This window comes from Selaginella moellendorffii, unplaced genomic scaffold, assembly GCF_000143415.4.
Source record: "Selaginella moellendorffii unplaced genomic scaffold, v1.0 SELMOscaffold_30, whole genome shotgun sequence".
NCBI classification, from domain to species: domain Eukaryota; kingdom Viridiplantae; phylum Streptophyta; class Lycopodiopsida; order Selaginellales; family Selaginellaceae; genus Selaginella; species Selaginella moellendorffii.
The window spans coordinates 174,947-194,789 of record NW_003314291.1 but is presented as its reverse complement, the minus strand read 5'-3'; the positions used below and the strand labels follow the sequence as shown (position 1 = coordinate 194,789).

The 19,843-nt window shown below is 45.2% G+C and overlaps 4 protein-coding genes and 1 long non-coding RNA gene across 6 annotated transcripts; 3 read left to right on the top strand and 2 right to left on the bottom strand.

The window, feature by feature from the left end:
- Positions 1-4,908: 4,908 nt before the first annotated feature.
- Positions 4,909-6,215, bottom strand: LOC9648683 (stress enhanced protein 2, chloroplastic). Of its 2 annotated transcripts, none has more exons than XM_024681348.1 (3): positions 5,760-6,215; positions 5,278-5,713; positions 4,909-5,210 (listed from the first exon to the last, which is right to left on the bottom strand). In XM_024681348.1, exons 2-3 carry the CDS (start codon positions 5,668-5,670, stop codon positions 4,947-4,949), a joined length of 657 nt encoding a protein of 218 aa, XP_024537116.1. In that variant the 5' UTR covers positions 5,671-5,713; positions 5,760-6,215; the 3' UTR covers positions 4,909-4,946. The 2 variants fall into 2 exon arrangements, with proteins under 2 accessions (XP_024537116.1, XP_024537117.1); XM_024681349.1 differs by having other exon boundaries at positions 5,278-5,765; positions 5,813-6,215.
- A 110-nt stretch (positions 6,216-6,325) lies between these two features.
- LOC9648682 (BSD domain-containing protein 1) lies at positions 6,326-8,351 on the top strand. The gene is made up of 14 exons (XM_024681347.1): positions 6,326-6,381; positions 6,511-6,548; positions 6,615-6,657; positions 6,725-6,871; positions 6,927-6,985; positions 7,033-7,131; positions 7,189-7,219; positions 7,272-7,369; positions 7,422-7,486; positions 7,536-7,634; positions 7,678-7,788; positions 7,838-7,952; positions 8,000-8,075; positions 8,147-8,351. The coding sequence occupies exons 1-14, from the start codon at positions 6,379-6,381 to the stop codon at positions 8,165-8,167; spliced, it is 1,005 nt and encodes a 334-aa protein (XP_024537115.1). The 5' UTR covers positions 6,326-6,378; the 3' UTR covers positions 8,168-8,351.
- Positions 8,352-11,375: 3,024 nt separating this feature from the next.
- Positions 11,376-13,623, bottom strand: LOC9648681 (heat shock cognate 70 kDa protein 2). The gene is made up of 2 exons (XM_002976173.2): positions 13,378-13,623; positions 11,376-13,227 (listed from the first exon to the last, which is right to left on the bottom strand). Exons 1-2 carry the CDS (start codon positions 13,583-13,585, stop codon positions 11,468-11,470), a joined length of 1,968 nt encoding a protein of 655 aa, XP_002976219.1. The 5' UTR covers positions 13,586-13,623; the 3' UTR covers positions 11,376-11,467.
- A 388-nt stretch (positions 13,624-14,011) lies between these two features.
- LOC9648680 lies at positions 14,012-15,322 on the top strand. The gene is made up of 9 exons (XM_024681166.1): positions 14,012-14,090; positions 14,150-14,244; positions 14,293-14,400; positions 14,469-14,573; positions 14,645-14,701; positions 14,753-14,862; positions 14,912-15,022; positions 15,084-15,152; positions 15,199-15,322. Exons 1-9 carry the CDS (start codon positions 14,012-14,014, stop codon positions 15,320-15,322), a joined length of 858 nt encoding a protein of 285 aa, XP_024536934.1.
- A 317-nt stretch (positions 15,323-15,639) lies between these two features.
- Positions 15,640-15,999, top strand: LOC112348532. Its single transcript, XR_002993084.1, has 3 exons — positions 15,640-15,751; positions 15,821-15,883; positions 15,943-15,999. It is a non-coding gene; the product is annotated as an uncharacterized LOC112348532 (long non-coding RNA).
- Positions 16,000-19,843: the final 3,844 nt, after the last annotated feature.

Sequence of the window (19,843 nt, the reverse complement as noted above, 5' to 3'; positions counted from 1 at the left end):
TAGTTGTTAATATTGAAATTATTTTGGTGTGTACGTGTGTGTGTGTGTGTGTGTGTGTGTATATATATATAAGATATGTAATTTTTTAATGTTGGATGGTCTTTGGTTTTAAGTTGGTGAAATTTACGGTAGTCTCTGATAATTAAATTCTAGAATAAATAGTTTAAATTCTATTTTGTAATACTAATTACAAAAATATTAATAATTAGAGCCTTTGGATTGAGCCTGTAAACTTAAAATTTAAATTAATACCATTAAACCTAGAATTAAATTTTATGAAAATATTTTAAGAATAGTGGGTGTAAGGATATGCCTAGAATATTCAGGTATATTCTATATCAATTTAAACTCTTTTTTTTAATTATGATTTAATGTTGATAAATTCTTATAATAAATTTTCTTCTTATTTAGTAATATCTTTTCAGGCTACTATCAAGTGATCACGTTTATTTTATAGCACATGCTGTCAAGCACATCCTATGCATCAAGAGACTCCTGCATTTTCCATACATACTAATCTATAAATTTTCCACCCACAACCAACTACAAACTTGTAAATGTGATTATCAGTTCAAAGAACTTCAAGATTAAAACAAGCATCTAAAACCATGAGAAGGTGATCTTGTTGATTTCAAGCCTTCCTAGGGTTATGCTCTGGAACCCGGCTCTATCACAAATGTCTATTGCAACTTTCCGTGCCAATATATGTGCTAAACTTCTAGACATAAGTATGCATAGAGGTGGATTGCTTGCTTACCACACTCATGCGACACGTAGACAGTGATCATCGTATTTCATCCTGCTTAATCAAATGCGTCTCCACACTTTCCATACATATAAACTCGGTAAAATGCTAGTGCCATAACTACTAGAAAGAATTCAAGCACAGATTTACTTGCCCTTGGAGAGAATCTCCCAGCACAGTGCAAACACTCATGGCCTTCAGAAGAGTGATCTCAATGCCCTCCAAAGGTGCGAACTCTACTCCAAGTACGTTTCTCAGTGGTCGAAGGTAAAATCGGAGCTACTGTCCATAACATTCTTATGGTTGGAAGAACCCTAAAGAATGGATCCTCCTTTGCCCTTTCTTTTCGATCTTCCAGCTCGTAAGTCCTCAAATCCCGAAACGATGATGAGGTCCGGAAGTTTCGAATCAAAGAAATGGAGCTCTCCTTCACGCAAGGGCGAGGGAACAACGAGCGCTGGGGCGTGGGCGATCCGATCGCGCAGCTCGCCGCAGTGGGAGTGGAGCTCACGGCATTTCCAGAGGCAAAGGTGGATTCGACGTGGGGAAACCTCACGCACGCTCTCTCGGGCCTCTTTTGCGCATCGATCAACTTCCTCGAATCGCCAACTACGTTCTTGGAGCCGTGGTTCTCGTGGAGGCCCGAGGCAAACCGGACAGGAGGAGGAGGAGCTTTCGACGCTCCTGGCATGAAGAGGGTGGTGAAAGGAAAGAAATGGAGCAAGAGCTCGATGACGAGGTATGGAGCACTCCCGAGAGAAGCACTCTGTACGGAGAACCTTACGCCATGGCTCACGCTTCTCCCGTGTAGAGGCAAGGCTGGGCTCACGACGCTCCTGGACAGGCAGACGATTTACAGTGGTATGTACCATTCCCAGAGGCTGCTTATCACTTCCTGTGACTTCGATCGGGACGAAGAAGGCAGGAGCAAACCTTGACGGTTGTTTTGCGAAAGCTGAAAGACTGGACACTCTCCAGGATGTTTGGCTCAAAGCTGGTAGGCAAGTGCCCGCTCGCAACTACAAGTAGTGTCTATCTGGAGATGGAGGAGAGCTTGGCGAAGCACTTGGCTGGAGATCTCAGCGAAGAAACAGGCATCAACTTCGTGGACAGTCGTGTTTTCAGTCTCAACCCTGCTCCAAGTCGGGTGCTCGCGTCCTCTTCAGGCTCTCTTTCACACACAGCGAGCTTGATCTCGGCATCACTTGGAGAGCCCCGGTGGATTGGTCTCCGGCTCGGGGTCAGTTCTACACAAGCCGGTACTTGGCTGGCAGCGGGAATGTAAAGGGATCCATTGTTATTTCGTTTCGGGCAAATGATGGTGACTGTTACTCTCCAGGCATCGAGGCAGCCGAGGATGATACCGAGGTATGTTCGTTTGTATGGCCACACGCTACAGGTTTCGTTGGATTGCCGAAACGTGGAGTTTTTGGGACTGATGAGATTCACACCAGCAGAAGATCGCAAAGCTCCTGCGGCTGTGGAGATTGCTCTATTGCAACCCAGGCCATAACTCTGACGATCCATTACCACGATGATCGATTCCTCCAGTCCTCCTAACTCCACAATCCAAGAGGGGGCTTTGCCAGGACGAAACGCCGAGCAGCACGAATGCGGGGGATAATCTCGTCTGGTGGGCGATCTAACAAGAACGCTGTCATATGGTCATATTGTTCAGCTACATGGTATGGTATTATATTACTGGAACCCGGTTGCTGAGATGATGGCTATCAGGTAAGTGTAGAGGTAAACCGTTGTAGAAGACCCGGGTTCGATGCCGAAGAGTCCAACCAACAAGGACTTTATGCTAAAATTTTTTGCTCAATAAGGAGTCATTATTCTGGTTCGCCAGCTCACAAAAACAGCTTAGACCAGTCATTTAGGACATCGGTCTCCCGAAACAAACGTTTTGGGTTCGATTCTTTTCTCGATATTGTAAATACTTGCAAGCCAAATACTAGAATCACGCATTCCTCTCGTCGTCGCTCTGGATTGGCAGATCATCAATGCGGATGCTCTGGCCAGGATTGCGACGCTGGAGCAGGTCAGCCTTGCGCAGATTGCCGTGGGCAAGCTGGAGACTGCGGCGGCTGTGATAATCCATTTCCTGGCCTATCGGCGCAGCGGCGGCCCCAGCCCTGGCAGCTGATTCTCTGCCTGGGATCCATCGACAAGACATGATCAATCGCAGGCACTCCTCCTCCTCCTCGCAGTGTAGCTTTCTCGACGCTGACCTTGTGTTTGGCCCCCTGGCGGCGGGATACGTTTTCAGGGACCACCTTTGAGAGGTATGAACTTCCAGAGAAGTAGACTTTGTAAGCTTTCGGTGTGGTCTTTCCAGGTTCAGGGCTGTGCTTGGAGCATCGATGCCACACATTTACCATCCATTCCCGGCGTTCTGCCCGAGCTTGATACTCCTCCGGGTTCCACACCCGATTTTAGCACCCAAAAATCACCCCGATCTCGAGACGCATCAAGGATCTTTACTAGCCAGACTTCCATGGTGTCTATATCAACAGCACCAAGGTTTATGCGAAGGAGGACGCCACCTTCTCGATCTGAACTAGATCTCTCGTGCCTCTTGATTATTGCTAGTGAGAGTAGCAACGAGAATGGGAGCTTGATGGTGCAGAACTACCACTTTCTGTTTGATGTGGAAGTGTCCACCAAATGCCACGGACTTTAAAATACCAAATGCTCTACTCTCTAGTGCATAAAATGAGTAACTATTGCAAATATTCTTTTGTGTAATCTATTGCTTAGAAGGCAATTATCCTAACTGGTGGACTACTGATCCTTAATAACTTTATTAACAAAAGAAGGATTTAATGTAAAAGAAGCTTGATCTTTTCCTAGAGGATCAGGAATCAATCCCTAAGTGTATGTGATATTTCTACATAACTCATTCCATACATTTTTGTTGCATCTTAGATTCTTTGGCCATAATATATGAGGAGGAGACACTAAAATAGCATCAAGTATGTAAATATCAGCATACCTGCTACTGTGCATCATCTTGATCCCATCAAGATAAAAAGTAATACCGTGTTGATGTCCAAAAATTGAAGACTAGTATGAGCAAGGCTTCCCATAGATAAAATTTTTTCTGCATTTCTGGGACATAGAAAACATGGTCAATCTGGTGTGTAATGCCATTGTTAAGCTTGATGAGAATAGAACCAATACTTTTAGCCTCATAGACTTTCATACCAGCAACTCATAAAATCTTTCCTGCATAGGATAAATAAACCTCCTTAATGGTAAAGTAGCAGTTGAACCAAGTCATACAATCTCTAGTTCATGCTCATCACATATGCTTAACCAAGACTTCCACCATTTGGAAATACATATTTCCCCACTCAACCTTCAATGTGAAAACATGTTTAACAAATTTGAGCACTAAAAAACTGAGTAAGTTTAATTTAATTGATGGAAACATTTTTATCTAAATTAAGAAGGTGAATATACTACTTACCTAAACTAGTACCTATTAGTGTAACTTTCAATTTAATAATTTAGCCTTTGGGCTAGTTTAACTTCCTTACCTGCAATGATGTTATTGCAATTATCATGCAATAAAATAACCTTTATGAGGGCAGCACAATTTGCAAAATCTCCCCTATACAAAATTTTATATAAAACAATTATAACTTTCACAAGTGTTTTAGGTTTTCATTTAGATTAATTTTGTATTTATAAATTATAATATTATTTATTATTATTATTAAATCCTAAATTTTTTAATATCTTTATCATTACTTTTACCTTTAAGCTAGAATTCTAATTTATAACTTGTCTTGCTTGAATGATCTTTTGCCTCACTGTAGAGCACTTCTAAAGGTAATAAATATTTCATGGCAATTAGAGTAAAGGATCAACTCAGTTAAAACTCCTCAAAGAGTAAAACTGTTTTCAAGGGTAAAAGTATCATTTATGAGACTTACTATGTCAGCCTTCCGGCTAGTCCACGAGATTGTATCAGCCACCGGAGCTTTCGAAGGAAGAGCTATGATACGGTCCATGCGCAAGGAGGTGCTTAGCGATGATCTTGGAAGTTGCGAGCCCTGGATGTAGGAGCAAGGGCTCAGATCCCCTCACACAGGATTTAGAGGGAAGAGTCTCGCCAAGCTTTCGTCACTCGATGGAAGTGTCAAGGATCGTTGTGTCTGCTAAGTTGCTTTTTAAATGTAAGATTTTTAACTCACAACTTCATGGGGTCATCGTCTTGGTCGTAGAAAATGGCGTCGATTGTGTCGGTGAGGATGAACTCGACGAGATCTTGGCAGCCTTTTGTCATGTAGAGCCCGATTCGCTTCTTTGCCCCCCAAGCAGCACTGAAAGCCGCCATGGAAATGACACACGCTGCAGAGAAGCCTAAAGTTTCACCCAGTTCTTTCACTTCTATACCCTTGAACACGTTGTTGCCTGTCACAAACTCTAGTCCTAAAGCCACAGCGAAAGCAACCTGTATCAAACAAACACCACGAATGAATGGGAAATCAAAAAAGAAGAGAACAGATCAAAGATCTCACCATTGCAAAGCGACCCGAGAGCGTTTCAAAGTCCTGCGCTTGAGCTGTGGCTTGGACACTCGCCGCCAGTTGCTTGAGAAAAGCTGAGGAAGAGGTGATAGTCGCCGAGTCCCACGCACTCCCCATAGCCACCGAGTCGCCCCCATCTTGACTGAAAGCTCTGAGAGTGCAAAGCCTTGGAGGCCTCTCCTCCAAATTCGGTCTTGGCGCCACAAAATCTCTTGCTTGGACGCTCTCCTCACTGCTGCCACTGCTTCTAATCGTCGCTGCTCTTCTAACAGGCAGAACTTTACCGCTGCTTCTATCCCTGTGACACTGCCGCTGCTGCTGCTGGACTAATCTTATGCTACTGCTCTGGAAAAACGAAGAACCAGCTGCTCCTCGCATTGCCATCGAGCCAAAAATCCTCCTTTCTCGTATTTTTACTTGATACTTCCTGTGTGGACGGCGAACTCAGTGAGCACGAACAAGATAAACTCTACCTCGAGCTGCAAGTTCTCAAGTTTGCACGGCGAAAAAGCTGACCAGCGATTACCTTTGACGTGGAGCTGCGTGGACGAGGACCACCGTGTCATAAAACGCAGGGCCTTGGAAAAGCTAGCGGCAGCAAAGCAATATCGTTGTCGCGTCCCAAAGCACCGCGTTCAAGCAAAAAGTTATCTTCCAAAGAAGAGTCTAATTCTTCTCCTTTTCTTCCAGATCGATCCGTCCAAAGCTTCCTTTTTCCCTCCTTCCTTCTCGATCGTCCCAGAAAGCCACTATCCTTCAAAGCTAAGTTCCTGTCGGCGATCCCGGCACGATCGAGAAGTGGTCGAAATCCCCTGGAATTCTCTCTAAAGAACTAAGACTTGCTTGATCCTTCTACAATGCGGCGATCGCGATCTATCTCGAGATCTGGCGCTGCATTCTCATACCTAGGTCGATCGATTGCGTCGCCTCCACAAACTTGCCCTAGAGGAAGAACAATTTATTGTACGGAAGATTGTGACCTCTGGCCCATCCAAGTGTGCACGGCGCGTCCTTCTATCAAAGTTGGGGTTTTAGGGCAGCGACTGTGAGGGCGGGACATGCTCGAGCGCGATCCATCCATCGCCCGCCACAATGGTGAGTAGCCTCGCGCGATTCTGCCTCCCATGCATGCGAATTGCCGGAGAAATCCGACCTGGCGCGTGCCAAATCAGTCTACATTTGGGATTTCCAGCTGCTTGATCCTCGTTTTCTCGTTCTTCTCAGGAGCAATCGGAGGGAGGAACTAACTCGTGGCAGTCGAGGTAAATTTGAGCCACGATCCAGCGGATTTATCCAGCTTAATGGCTGTGTCGTTCCATTCTCTGCAGCGCTTGGAGCTTTGGAAGCTTGGTGAAGTCTTTGACGTCCAAGGTAAGGCTCTCGCAAGTTTCGCGTGAACTTAAAAGCTTTTCCTTGTTCCTTTGTCGTTGTCTTTCAGTCGGAGGAAGTCTTGCAAGCGTATCAGCGTGACTTGCAAGAGTTTGGCATCGGATTAAAGCGAGAGACCACTGTTGCTGCGGAGGTCACAGCTCATGCCGTGAAGGATCTCCCAATTTCCTTGGAAAGCACTGCTGCTGTTGCTCAGGTAAAATCGAAAAGCTTTCTACCAAAACGATTTTTGATGGAGCTTGGCTGCTCAGGAATCACTTGAAGCTGTTGGCCAGAAACTCGAAGATTTTGGAAGCTCGGTTTGGCGAGGGTAAGCACTGCTGTTTCTGTGATTGCCCTGACACTATTTCCTGGCAGAACAGCGGACCTTATCGGCCAAGTGAAGGAAGCTGTGAAAAAAGTGGACGAGGATGTTACTGAAAATTCAGAGGCTAGCTCCACCCCTCTTTCCAGCGGGTACGTTTCGCTGTTTCGTATGTTGCAAATCAAAACAATCATTGTCTTTTTTTCAAGGAAGGGGATGTACAGAAGATACGAGGCGCAAGTAAGTTGCTTTTTCCTTAAGATTCCAATGCTGACGCTTTTCTTCCTTCCAGCTTCATGCACTGCAGTGTGACAACAGCACGTACTGCGAGGAACCAGAGGATCAAGAGGACTATGCCGTATGGAAATCAACCTTCGATCTCGATAACAGGTGAGTTTTTCTTAAGCAATTCAGCAACGGATTGACTGAGTCTTAATGGCAGGAAAGGTGAAGTAAAACTTCTAATGGAAGAGAATCCTTTTATTCAAGAGATCCACGCGAGAATAGGTGGGCTTTCTATGCCTTTGACACACGACCTGACGATACTTTCTGCCAGTTCCGACGAGCGTCGACCACGAGGCATTCTGGACCCGTTATTTCTATCGCGTGAATAAGCTACAGCAAGCGGAGGATGCTAGAGCAGACCTTGTTAAGAGTAAGAGTAAGTGTTTCTCATATGATACTCACTCGTTGCGCAGGAGCAAATGCCGTGGAGGAAGATCTGAGCTGGGAAGTTGACGAAGACAATGATCAGAGCCAGCGTGTTCCAGAGGATGACCTCAGTCCTAACACTCCAGCGCTTCCAAGAGGTGCAAGCAACATCTCCGCCTTTTACTCCCGTTGATTTTGCTTTTGCAGAGAGCGTCACAGAGGATGAAGTCAGGAGTGACAACAGCACAAGCAGCGAGTGGCTTGTCGTTCAAGAAGACAGGGAAACTTTGGCCTCTGAGACTCCACAATCCTCACTTCACAGGTAAAGGACGACCCTCCATTCGGGCTAAACCTTTCGTTACTTCGCAGTGAGAAGAAGGACGCAAAGAACGAGGATCATCCTCAGGATGCTGCGAAACGCAAGACTGGAGAAACTACAGACGAGGTACACATCGTTTTAGCTTTTGCCATCGTCAAAGCTCTAGTTCTTTTTTGTGTGTGTTTTCTATATCTCAGGATTGGGGGGAGTGGGAATGACGCATTGGCATTCTATCTGGTAGTCTCGGTGCGCTACATGTAAGTATAAACTTCATTCAATAAGGCCGCATTGAATCAATCTGGAAGAAGGATACTGATAGCAATCTGCACTAAAGTATATTCTTTAAATAAGAATATTCTAAGGATTTAGTGCGTTAGAATATACTAAAATTTGACCGTTGAATTGCTGATAAACCCTAGAAAGTTTGTAATGTGTTTCCAATGCCGGTGGAGGCGATCTGTCCGAGCTCCACACGGCCTTGGAGAGAGTCACGGATGAGGTTGGCAGATCAATCCCGGCCCAGAGGTGCCAAACTTATTCTCGTCCGTCACTCGCGACTGCTGGACTCGGGCTGGATTCCACTGCTCTGGAGCTCGACGTCAAGCTGCTGTTTTACAAGGCTGGCGGCCATTTCAAGTTTCACCGGACACAGCGCTCGGCAGGGTCCTTTCGAGAAGCGAATCAAACCGGTGTGTCAAAGACGTGACCATCTCTTGCAAGTGTCCCCTCGACAGTGATCCAGGAGCTTCAAAGTCACCGCCATAAGTTTCTCTCATCCACTCCTATGTCCTTCACCGACGAACAGATCGTTCTCATGAGGCTGACCTTTGGCCAAATCACGAGCACTGCTACGTTCACCTCCTTTAGCTGGTGCTCACAGTCGCTAAAGAAGATCGTCGAGAAGTAGCGGTTGGAGCTCCCTTCCGAGAAATCACTGCCGCTCTTGGCGGACCGCGAGAGATTTTATATTTAAAAGTTTAAACAATCGCCTAAGCCTTAAAACTTAAGTTGCTATTACAATCTTCCAAGCTCTGCTCGAAGTTCGTGCCAAGTCTCGGGCTTAGCGACGAGGCGCAGTCGATCATGAGGAGCTGCAAGGAGATCATTGCTGGAATCGTAGAGCGCGTGGAGACAAGAAGGATGAGAAGACGACGAAGGCGGTGAAGCTCCTGCCTGGCATGGACGAAGGCGGACACAGCAGCTTTGCAGCTCCAATGGCCCCGTCCTGATACCGGACCTGGTCCCGCAGCCGTGAAGGAAAACTTGGACAGCATGAAGCCGAAAAGAGAAGATGGGATCACGCTCTTGGCCTCCCGCACCGTCGAAGTGGAACTCCTGGAGTGACTACCACGGTGCTACCTCCAGCGGCAGAAAGAAGGATCGATTGTATCAAAGCCAGAAGTTCCTCAAGACTTGGAAGGAGCAGAAAGAGTTTTTCAAGCCCTTGCTGTGGCTGGAGGAGGAGGAGCTGCTTGGACGATGGTGGAGTGCGTGAGCTCTTGAGGAGGATCTCGAGAGGGAGGAGGGGGGGGGGGCTGGTGGACGAGGCCATGAAGGCGGGGAGGCGAGGATGAAGTGGTGGACAAGTTGATGCCGGCGTCCAAGAGGCTCAAGGCTCAAGCTCTGTGGCGATGTCTCAGTCGATCCGTCGGTAAATTGCTTAAGAAAAAACTCACCTCTTATCGAGATCGAACCACGGCATAGTCCTCTTCATCTCACGGTTCCTCGCAGTATGATTGATCTAGAGATAAAGCATGAAAAAAGAGACTTTGGAGCACCAGATCTTTCAAACACTTTCACTTCCATTTCTCCACGGCCATCTCGTAAACTCGCCTATTCACGAGCTTCACGGAAGAATACGTGGGCTTTCTTTCTCAACATGCCTTTGACGCACTACCTTATGATGCTTTGCCAGTTCCGATGAGCGTTACGTTCTGGACCCGTTATTTCTACCGTTTGAATAAGCTGCAACAAGCTCGATCGGACCTTGTTAAGACTAAGAGTTTTAGATCTGAGCTGGGAAATTGACGAAGACAATGATCACGACGTAGAGAGCCAGAGAGTTCCAGAGGCTGAGCTCAATCCCAACACCAAGAGGTGCAAGCAACATCCCCTCCTACTCGCGTTGATTTAGCATTTGCAGAGAGCGTCACAGAGGATGAAGTCAGGAGTGGCAACAGCACAAACAGCGAGTGGCTTGTCCTTCAAGAAGACAGAGAGACTTTGGCCTCTGATACTCCACAATCCTCACTTCACAGGTAGAGGACGATCCTCCATTCGCGTGTATCGATCGAATCTGGCAAAACCTTTCGTTACTTCGCAGTGAGAAGGAGAAGAGTGAGGATCATCCTCAGGATGCTGCTAAACGCAAGACTGGAGAAACTACAGACGAGGTACACATTGTTTTAGCTGTAGTTTGGTGCTTTACATAAAGTTCATTCAATAACATTGAATCTAAAGCCAAAAAGAAAGATGGAAACTAAAGTATCTTCTTTAACTATTAAGAATCATTAAATAGCTTACTATTAAAATCTAATTAATGTGTTGTAGCATTCAAACATTATTAGTTTATCAGTTTATCAGTTTTAATATTATAGTGCATGAATAAAAAACTCATAAGTAATATTTATAATAATAAATAATTTTACTCATACAGTTTCTTAACATTTTTTCACACACTTGTGATATATTAGTATCATCCTAAATATTTTACTTGAATAAAGTGGATTTTATTTATATTTTTTATAAATTTATTTATTTATTTATTTTGTTGTTATGAAGATACTATCAATACAACAACTTAGCTAATGATAGTTTAAATAATTAAATCTTATTTTTGACTTTAATTTTACATTTTAACACATATTATAAACACTTTTGTAATTTTTTAAAATTTTCAATCCATTCATTTAAATTTCATTTGGGTGGGAACTCTTACTATGCAAAGAAATCAATTATTTTTTATGGCCCTTACTTACCAACAAAAATTTGAAATATACAAAAACGACATTAATGAATGGAAGAAGCTTGAAGAAGTAGTGGTATGTTTTCTAGATTATATTTAACAAAAATATTAATTATTTAAATGCTAGTTAATAATTAATTTTATGGTTTTAAATAATGTTATAACATGCTATATTTTAATGTTAGCACTAAATACAACTCCATTGCAGTAAGAAAATACCAAAAAAAATGGTTAAAACAATTTTTAAAAATATTTACTATTAAAATTGTTTAAGGAAAAGTGTGCTCAACATCTTCATATATGGCAGTTGGACCAATCAAGTTTAAGACCAGCTATGCAATCACTTTAATCCTCTTACATTTGCAGGAAAGATATCTCTGGTGCAAGTAAGAGAGCCACCTTGATGAAAGTTCGTGCCCAGCATCCAACACAACATTTATCTATCAAACACTAGGCAATCATGGAAAGAAAAATGGATTGCCATCATAGCATTATAGAATCGATCCAATCAAAGTTTGCCACAACGAGAAAAAAAAAAAAACTCGTGTGGTTTTTAATCAACCTCCTCAATCTTGGGCCCAGCGCCGCCAGCCCCGCCGCCGCCACCGCCACCTCCGCCCGGATACGCTCCAGCGCCCGGCATGGGCATATCACCCGGAGCTCCGCCAGCGCCCTGGTACATCCGCGCGATAATCGGGTTGCAGATACTCTCCAGCTCCTTCATCTTGTCCTCAAACTCATCCGCCTCGCCCAGCTGGTTCTGATCCAGCCACTGGATCGCCTGCTCCACCGCCTCCTCGATCTTCTTCTTGTCATCAGCCTCCAACTTCCCGGCGATCTTGTCATCCTTGATCGTGTTCCTCATGTTGTAGGCGTAGTTCTCCAGCGCGTTCTTCGCCTCCACCTTCTTCTTGTGCTCCTCGTCCTCGGACTTATACTTCTCGGCCTCGGACACCATCTTCTCGATCTCGTCCTTGCTCAGCCGGCCCTTGTCGTTGGTGATGGTGATCTTGTTCTTCTGCCCAGTCGTCTTGTCCTCGGCCGAGACGTTGAGGATGCCGTTTGCGTCGATGTCGAAGCACACCGTGATCTGCGGGACACCCCTGGGAGCCGGAGGGATCCCGGAGAGCTCGAACTTGCCAAGGAGATTGTTGTCCCGGGTCCTCGTCCGCTCGCCCTCGTAAACCTGGATCAACACTCCAGGCTGGTTGTCCGAGTACGTCGAGAACACCTGTTCCTTCTTCGTCGGGATCGTCGTGTTCCTGGGGATGAGCACCGTCATCACTCCTCCGGCGGTCTCCAGCCCCAGCGAGAGCGGCGTCACGTCCAGCAAGAGGAGGTCTTGGACCTTCTCGTTGCCCTCGCCGCTGAGGATCGCCGCCTGGACGGCCGCTCCATACGCCACTGCCTCGTCCGGGTTGATGCTCTTGCACAGCTCCTTGCCGTTGAAGAAGTCCTGGAGAAGCTGCTGGACTTTCGGGATCCGGGTGGAGCCGCCAACGAGCACAACATCGTGGATGCTGCTCTTGTCCATCTTCGCGTCCCTCAGGCATTTCTCCACTGGCTCCATGCACTTGCGGAACAAATCCATGTTGAGTTCCTCGAACCTGGCCCGGGTGATGGTGGTGTTGAAGTCGATGCCGTCGAAGAGAGAGTCGATCTCGATCGTCGTCTGGGCGGTGGACGAGAGCGTCCTCTTCGCGCGCTCGCAAGCAGTCCTCAGCCTCCTCAGTGCCCGGGGATTGCCGCTGATATCTTTCTTATACTTGCGCTTGAACTCCTGGACGAAGTGGTTCACCATCCGGTTGTCGAAGTCCTCGCCACCCAAGTGAGTATCTCCGGCCGTGGCCTTCACCTCGAAGATCCCCTCCTCGATCGTTAGCAGCGACACGTCGAACGTTCCACCACCCAGATCGAAGATGAGGACGTTCTTCTCGCCGGCGCTCGTCGCCTTCTTGTCTAGACCATAAGCGATGGCCGCGGCGGTGGGCTCGTTGATGATCCGCATGATGTTCATGCCCGAGATGACACCAGCGTCCTTGGTAGCCTGCCTCTGCGAGTCATTGAAGTAGGCAGGAACCGTGATGACCGCGTTCTTCACAGTGGCGCCCAAGAATGCCTCGGCGATCTCCTTCATCTTGGTCAGCACCATGGAAGAGATCTCCTCGGCCGCGAACGTCTTCTCCTCGCCCTTGTAGTGGACAGTGATCATCGGCTTCTCGGCAGCGCCAGGAGTAACCTTGAAAGGCCATAGCTTGATGTCGCTCTGGACTGAAGAGTCCGAGAACCGCCGCCCGATCAAACGCTTGGCATCTGGAAGAAAAAGCTCAACTTTCAGCTAAAGAAACAAGTATCTCGGGCAAGTTAGATGCAAGCTAGATCCTAGATCTAAGATTTCGAAGGAAACATGAAACTAGATCCCAGAGCCGCGATTTTCGAGAGCTAGATCTACTAGGAACTCACCGAAGACAGTGTTGATGGGATTCATGGCGACCTGGTTCTTCGCGGCATCGCCGATGAGCCGCTCCGTGTCGGTGAAGGCCACATACGATGGCGTCGTCCTGTTACCCTGATCATTCGCGATGATCTCCACTCGATCATGCTGCCACACACCGACGCAAGAATACGTCGTTCCCAGATCAATGCCGACAGCCGGACCTTCCTTTGCCATAGCTAAAGCTCTCTCTCTCTTCTTCCCTAGCCCTACACAGGAACTTTTAAACGGCCGGCTTGGTTCTCAGGAACATTCTAGAAAAACCAGCGCCCAGCCGTTGGATAGATGGCCATCGATCTGGCCCATCTGAGCCCTCGGTTTTAGCGGGCGTTAAAGGCTCTATGGATCTGAGCCGTCGGTTTTAGCGCGGGAATCTTTGTTTAACCTGGCGGATCTGAGCCGTCAGTTTTAGCGCGGTTTGTGGGAGAATCGACTGGAATCTTTACTTCTAATCTAATACTAGCACTGGAATATTCAGCTAGCTTTGAGATTAAGCAGGAATTAATCTACTGAAAAGTTTTGCTTGTAGTAGCAAAAGCTCCGATCCTTATAGTATAGATCTGGTTGTACTTACTTGAGAACTCACGATTTCTATCTTGTGTAATGTCTTCTAGATTGGTGCGAGTCCGGCGAGGACCAGCGATTATGATCGACACCACCACTTTGGTGCAAAAACTAGCTGGTATCAATCGATTTTGCTATAGTTTGTGTGATATGATCATGATCTATCTCCACGAACAGATCGACTCGAGGAGCCACAATTTTTCATAGATGTGTGCTCCATGATGAGAGACGACATTGCCAAAATGAATGAAAAAACTTCAAGGGATCTTCTGGTGAGCTTGTGATCTATTATCATGAATTGGTCTGAGTTACTATGATAGGAACTTCACAAGACACGCTTCCATCCCACGGACGCAACCAACAAGCTCAAGGATTCGGAGCCTGGCGCGAGGGATTTAGAGAAGAAGTTCCTCGAGAGCTTCCACAGAGTATGATCAAGATCTATGCACACACAAACTACCAAATCAATTGGGTTTTTGATCGATTTTATGGACAGGTTTTGGAGAGATGCAATTTCCAGCAGCTAACCGAGAAGGAGTGGAGCGAGGCCAAGCACAGCAAGTATCTCCTCCGGTTTAAAATCGGTTACAACAAATCCAAGGTATTAAAAGTTTGATCTTGTGAGTTTTCTGATTTCTAGCTTGATCAATGATTTCTATCAAACTATCAAAGCTAGACAACCAGTTGCTACAAAATGCTCCTGGGAGAAACAACGTGTTTGAGAACTTAGTAAGTTTGTCACTATTAACCACTACTTAATCGATGCTAATAATATCGCAGTTTTTGATTTACCACCGGGGTGTTGGGATCGACACCTCGAAAGGATTCTATTTTATGCCAAAGCTTAGCGTGTTATGGTGGAGCTTGTGGAGAACTCTACTGGAACCCTTGTAAGATATTTTAAGTTCCAATTAAACTTATGATACATTGGTGAGTCAGTTGGACATCGAAATGGAGCAAAAGCTCGCCAATGGAATTGGCGCCAGGGGACATTGAAGAAGGAGAATACAAAATACAGTACGTTGAGAGAATCCACATTGAGGATATTAAGTGGGTCTTCAATTCCTACGCTCTCTAGCTTTGTATTGAGCTAATCATGGATTATAAACAGGATAAGGAATTTCTTCCAGAAAGTGCAGCTACAAGAACCAACATTTAGCCAAGTTGTGGTTGTGTACAGGTAAAAATTTATGAAACATTTATATTTAAATTCAAAAATATTTTAGATTGAGAAAGCAAGAGTACACATATGGCATTCACGTTAGACACTTCAAAGATATCCCAATGGCCGACTTGGAAATAGTTGTGGTAAGAAATCACAAGAGCTCCAAGAAATTTCAAGTTATATGATCATCTGCATTGACAAAATCTTTCTTTGCCAGCCCGAGAAAACCACACCTCACTTGGGAAAAATTGAGTGGTTTAAGCTTGCAATCTCTGCGGTGGCTGCCAGTGTAAGCAAAGATTGCCCAAATACTTTACATCAAAACAATGAGAGAAGAAACTTCTAGGTTGGTCTCTGGGAAGCATTTGGTCGATCCAGCGTCAAGCTTGGCCTCTCAATCCTTGCTGTGATTCTTAGCTATTCCTTCAAGGTTTACTACACGTAAGTATAGTCTAAAGTTCATCGCAAAGTTGACGATGTTTTCTTGGTTTTCTAGTTTCCAGACCAACGTTCTTGAGTATGGGAAGCTGATCTCCAAGGAGATCTATGAGAAACAACGTGATACGGGCCCAGCGACACTTCTTTGCCTGTGTGACAGTGTTCTTCAGCAAGAGGTATGGTGTTTGTATAAGATTCTATTGCTTAGAACTTGAGTTCTTACATAGAAATCCATAACTTTCCAGGTGAACGAGGCAGTCGTGGCCTTCTTTGGATTGCTCAAGCACAATGCAGCCTCTAAACCCGAGGTAAGGAGCTCCAAGAACACGTTTTGGGCGAGTGTGATCTTTGGATTTACCGTACGTAGGAGCTCAAGAGACAATGCGAGGCAGTACTCATTAGCGAGGTGAATCTGCCGTGCGATTTCGAGATCGAGGACGCGGTCCGGAAGCTGGAGGAGCTCCAGATCGCGTGGCGTGCGAATGGGATGATCCACTGCCGGAGCAGCGCGCAGGAGACGCTGGAGATGTTGCAAGAGAAAACTCGCTCCAAAATCTGCCATTAAGTCCTTTGTCAGTTCTTCGATTGTACGTAAATAACTCTTGCTAACGTGACAGGAATCTCTCTCGAATTCTCGAATACTATCCGCAATCGGTTGCAGTTTCATGTGACATGATCTCCCCAAACAGATCGAGTCTAGGAGCGGCGAGATTGCATAGAGGTGTGCTTGGTGATGAACAATACAAATGAAGAAACCTTGAAGGATATAGTGGTGAGTTTGTTATATGATTGATTGAGATTCTCGCTCACAGGTTTTGGAGAGATGCAATTTCCAGCAGCTAGCCAAGGAGGAGTGGAGTGAGGCCAAGCACAGCAAGTATCTCCTTAATATCGGCTACAGCAAATCCAAGGTAGTAGCTTTCGATCTTGTGAGTTTGTACACTTTCTACGAGCGAGGAGGCGCAAGATTTCATAAAAGTGTGCTCTAGTACAAGATATGAAGAAACTTTGAAGGACCTAAGTGGTGCGATCAATTATAATGGATTGGATGGATCACAAGGGTTATTGATAGGAACTTCATAAGACACGCATGCATCCTTCCAGTCCGCCTCCTCGATCTCCTCCGGCTTAAAATCGGCTATAACAAATCCAAGGCGAGTCGATCTCCTGGAGGAAGCAACTTGTTGAAAACTTAATAAGAATCATCACTTAACACTTAATCTATGCTAATATGACAGTAACACGAGGAAAGGATTCTACTTCATGACAACCTGGAAAACGAACTTATGGTCACGCTACATGAATTATAGAAGACAGCTACTATTTGCAACTTTCATGTTGCAAGGGGTGTCCTTTTACAGTTGCACTGCAATTCAGGAGCAGCTACCGTACCCCTGCTGGCAGCCTACGCTACAGTAATCGTTTGACACTGCACAGAAGCCAAACTGGTTGCAGCACAGGCCGGAGTTGCAGACACCTCCGCCACCGCAACATGGCCCGTTTGCACACGACCCCTGAGCTTCCACCATGACACTGCCACCATTCCAACAAGGAGCACGGAGAGAGCAGCAAAAGCTTGGAGGGATGCCATTGATGCAGTTTGATTAGAGAGGGGTGCATTTATACAAGGGAGGTTATTTGCATATTAAAAACTAGTATATCATAAGTTTTGAAAATCCACTGCGATGACGATCCTCGTGCAGTATATTCCAGTGGGGTACTGACGTTATATTTTGAAGATGTAAATTGTTTTCACCTTGGTTTGCAATTTCTAGACGTAGACATCAGTGGGAAGTTTTATAAAACATACTTTATTGAGAGGAATTTTACCAAAAAATTTATAAAAATTTCAAAATTATTTCACTTCTACCCTGGGTCGATATCAGGCACCAAAGTACCCAAGGCACTGAGTGGCAGGAGTTAGATTCAACTGCTGGGATTGTTGTTTTGGCTATCCTGTATAACAAATCATGTCAGCATACATAAGAGTGCACAAGATGCTGGTTGTCAAGAAGGCAATGGAGAAGGGCAAGGCTTTGGAAACTAACTTTGGCAGACTTGACAATGAAAGAAGTCATAGCTGTGAAATGAAACATCAGTGGGTTACAATATGATTTTTCTAAAGTCACTTTTAAGTTTTGTTCGAGGTGTACTTCTTTGTTATAAGTTTAAAATCTTCTTTTATAATTTTTATAAAATAAATAGAAGAAACTTTAAATTAAAGTTCTTTGATCCTAAAAACTTAAAGCTTTATTATAATCAAATTAGATAAATTTTAAGAGCATAAAATCACAGCTGTTAGATTAAGAAATATTATAGAATAATTATACATATATAATACATGTATTTATATATATAATTATTTCTACAAAATATAGTGTAATTAGTTAAACATAACAGCTGAACTTTCTGGGCCACTGGATCCAGCCAATGGCAGCCGTCCGATGGGGGTAACTGTCATATTTCTTTAACCACATCTTAGCTTAGCGAATAAGTGGCCAACTATCTGGGGTGAGAGAGGAAGGTGCTATGCACATGTTACATATAACGTGTTAACTAGACTGCAGGGCATTGTGCAACAGCTGTGATTAACTTTGTGTTAATCAGTTGCTTAATTCAGGATATCTCTATGATAGGCATTCAACAGCTCTAATTTGGATGCATGTGTTGACAAGCTCCATTGGCGCCAAGAAACCCATTTCACCTTGCCAGATGTGGATGATGTTCTTAGTCAAGTTCTTGGCTTTGAAAGGGTTCTCTAGCTCAGCTGGATCAAACAGCAACTTCCCAAACATGATGCTCGAGTCCCGGCACAAGAATTCACCCAGTCTTTACTGCAATGCTTCTTTCCTCTCCTGCAAAGAGGAAATTTTGTCAGACATTTGATCCAAAGGAGGAGAGATTGACAAACTTGGATAGTTTTGCCCTTGGCATTGCAATTGATTGATTTCATTTGAAGTGGTGCTTTTTATGTGAGAAGAGACGCGAGAGGAAGAAAGAAGTTATGGCAACTCAGCAACAGCAGCCTCCCAGCTACAATCAAGCTCAATCGTGTTGTGGCAGTGATCTGTATGTGTCGTATCCACAGGTCTATCCCAGCAGTGGCGAGAAAGTGAAACAATCCATGCAGTGGCAGGCCCTAGCAAACCCTAGCGCTTCTTATCTGGGTAATCAGCAAGCAGCCATGTCCCAGCACCCAGAATTGAAGGAAGAGGAAGGGGTGGGAAGCTATGTCTCGCCATAGGTCAGCAGAGGAGGAGGAGATCCCAATAGAGCCGGTGGCAGTGTTGGAAGTCCATCCAAGGAAAGAGTAAGCATAGTTTGATTTCTTCCTTTTTTGTTAGATTACATCTATCGAGCGAAGAAGGCATTGACGTGGCATTGCTTGGGTGCTTGAGATAATTGCTTCAATTGGGAATAGGTATCATGCTTCCTTGTGGAAAAAAAAAAATCGTACCAAGAGCTTTTCCTTTGTTATCCTGCAAACTCAGAGCATAATGATTTTAACACTAGATTTACCCTTGCTAATCATTGGTAACTATATAGTTAACATTAAAATTACATTAATTAACTATATAATTATTAATAAAACCATTGTGTATGACCTGTTCATAGTTTATTTGTGAAATTTTCTAATACCGGCCACGGGTTTGGTCGGCCAATCGTCGGCCAGAGGCAGGATCACGGAGAGAGGCGGTTTCAGTGCTCCGATCTCCATATCTCTTCTCTCACCCGCGGAGTTTGTTCCAAGTTTGCAAATGGCATCTGTTCGAATTGGAGCTCTCAATGGAGAGTGCGCAAACGGGCCTTGTTGTGAGTTCTGAGCTGGCAGTGTAATGTGGCTTCAAGGTTTACTACACGCAAGCATACTCTTCAGTTCGTCGCAAAGTTGCGATGTGTTAGTTTCCAGGCCAATGCTAGGTCTAAACGCGCAGCAAAAAGTGAGAGCAGCAACAAGGGCGAGGTTGGCAAATGGAAAAGAAAGCCATGAAGGCAAGATCTGCGAATCCCTTCAATGTGCCGCGCACGGAATATCACGAAAGGTTCTCAGGGCAGTGGAGCCTTGTCAGGACTGAGGAAATTACGCGATTGATTGGATTGCCCAAGCAAATGTAGCCTCTAAACCCGAGGTAAGGAGCTCCACGAACACGTTTGGGCGAGCGTGATCTTTGGATTTACCGTACGTAGGAGCAAAAGAGACAGTGGGAGGCCGTACTCATTAGCGAGGTGGACGCGATCCGGACGCTGGAGGATCTTCGCGCGAACGG

Bases quoted from the DNA above. Each gene is read 5' to 3' on its own strand.
- LOC9648681 (XM_002976173.2), bottom strand. From the start codon at position 13,585: ATGGCAAAGGAAGGTCCGGCTGTCGGCATTGATCTGGGAACGACGTAT. The intron at 13,228-13,377 runs GTGAGTTCCTAG...TTTTTCTTCCAG, and splicing joins TCCCATCAACACTGTCTTCG to ATGCCAAGCGTTTGATCGGG.
- LOC9648683 (XM_024681348.1), bottom strand. From the start codon at position 5,670: ATGGCAATGCGAGGAGCAGCTGGTTCTTCGTTTTTCCAGAGCAGTAGC. The intron at 5,211-5,277 runs GTGAGATCTTTG...TGTTTGATACAG, and splicing joins TCTCGGGTCGCTTTGCAATG to GTTGCTTTCGCTGTGGCTTT.
- LOC9648680 (XM_024681166.1), top strand. From the start codon at position 14,012: ATGTCTTCTAGATTGGTGCGAGTCCGGCGAGGACCAGCGATTATGATC. The intron at 14,245-14,292 runs GTGAGCTTGTGA...TTACTATGATAG, and splicing joins AAACTTCAAGGGATCTTCTG to GAACTTCACAAGACACGCTT. The intron at 14,574-14,644 runs GTATTAAAAGTT...AAACTATCAAAG, and splicing joins TCGGTTACAACAAATCCAAG to CTAGACAACCAGTTGCTACA.
- LOC9648682 (XM_024681347.1), top strand. The intron at 7,789-7,837 runs GTGCAAGCAACA...TTGCTTTTGCAG, and splicing joins CACTCCAGCGCTTCCAAGAG to AGAGCGTCACAGAGGATGAA. The intron at 7,953-7,999 runs GTAAAGGACGAC...GTTACTTCGCAG, and splicing joins CCACAATCCTCACTTCACAG to TGAGAAGAAGGACGCAAAGA.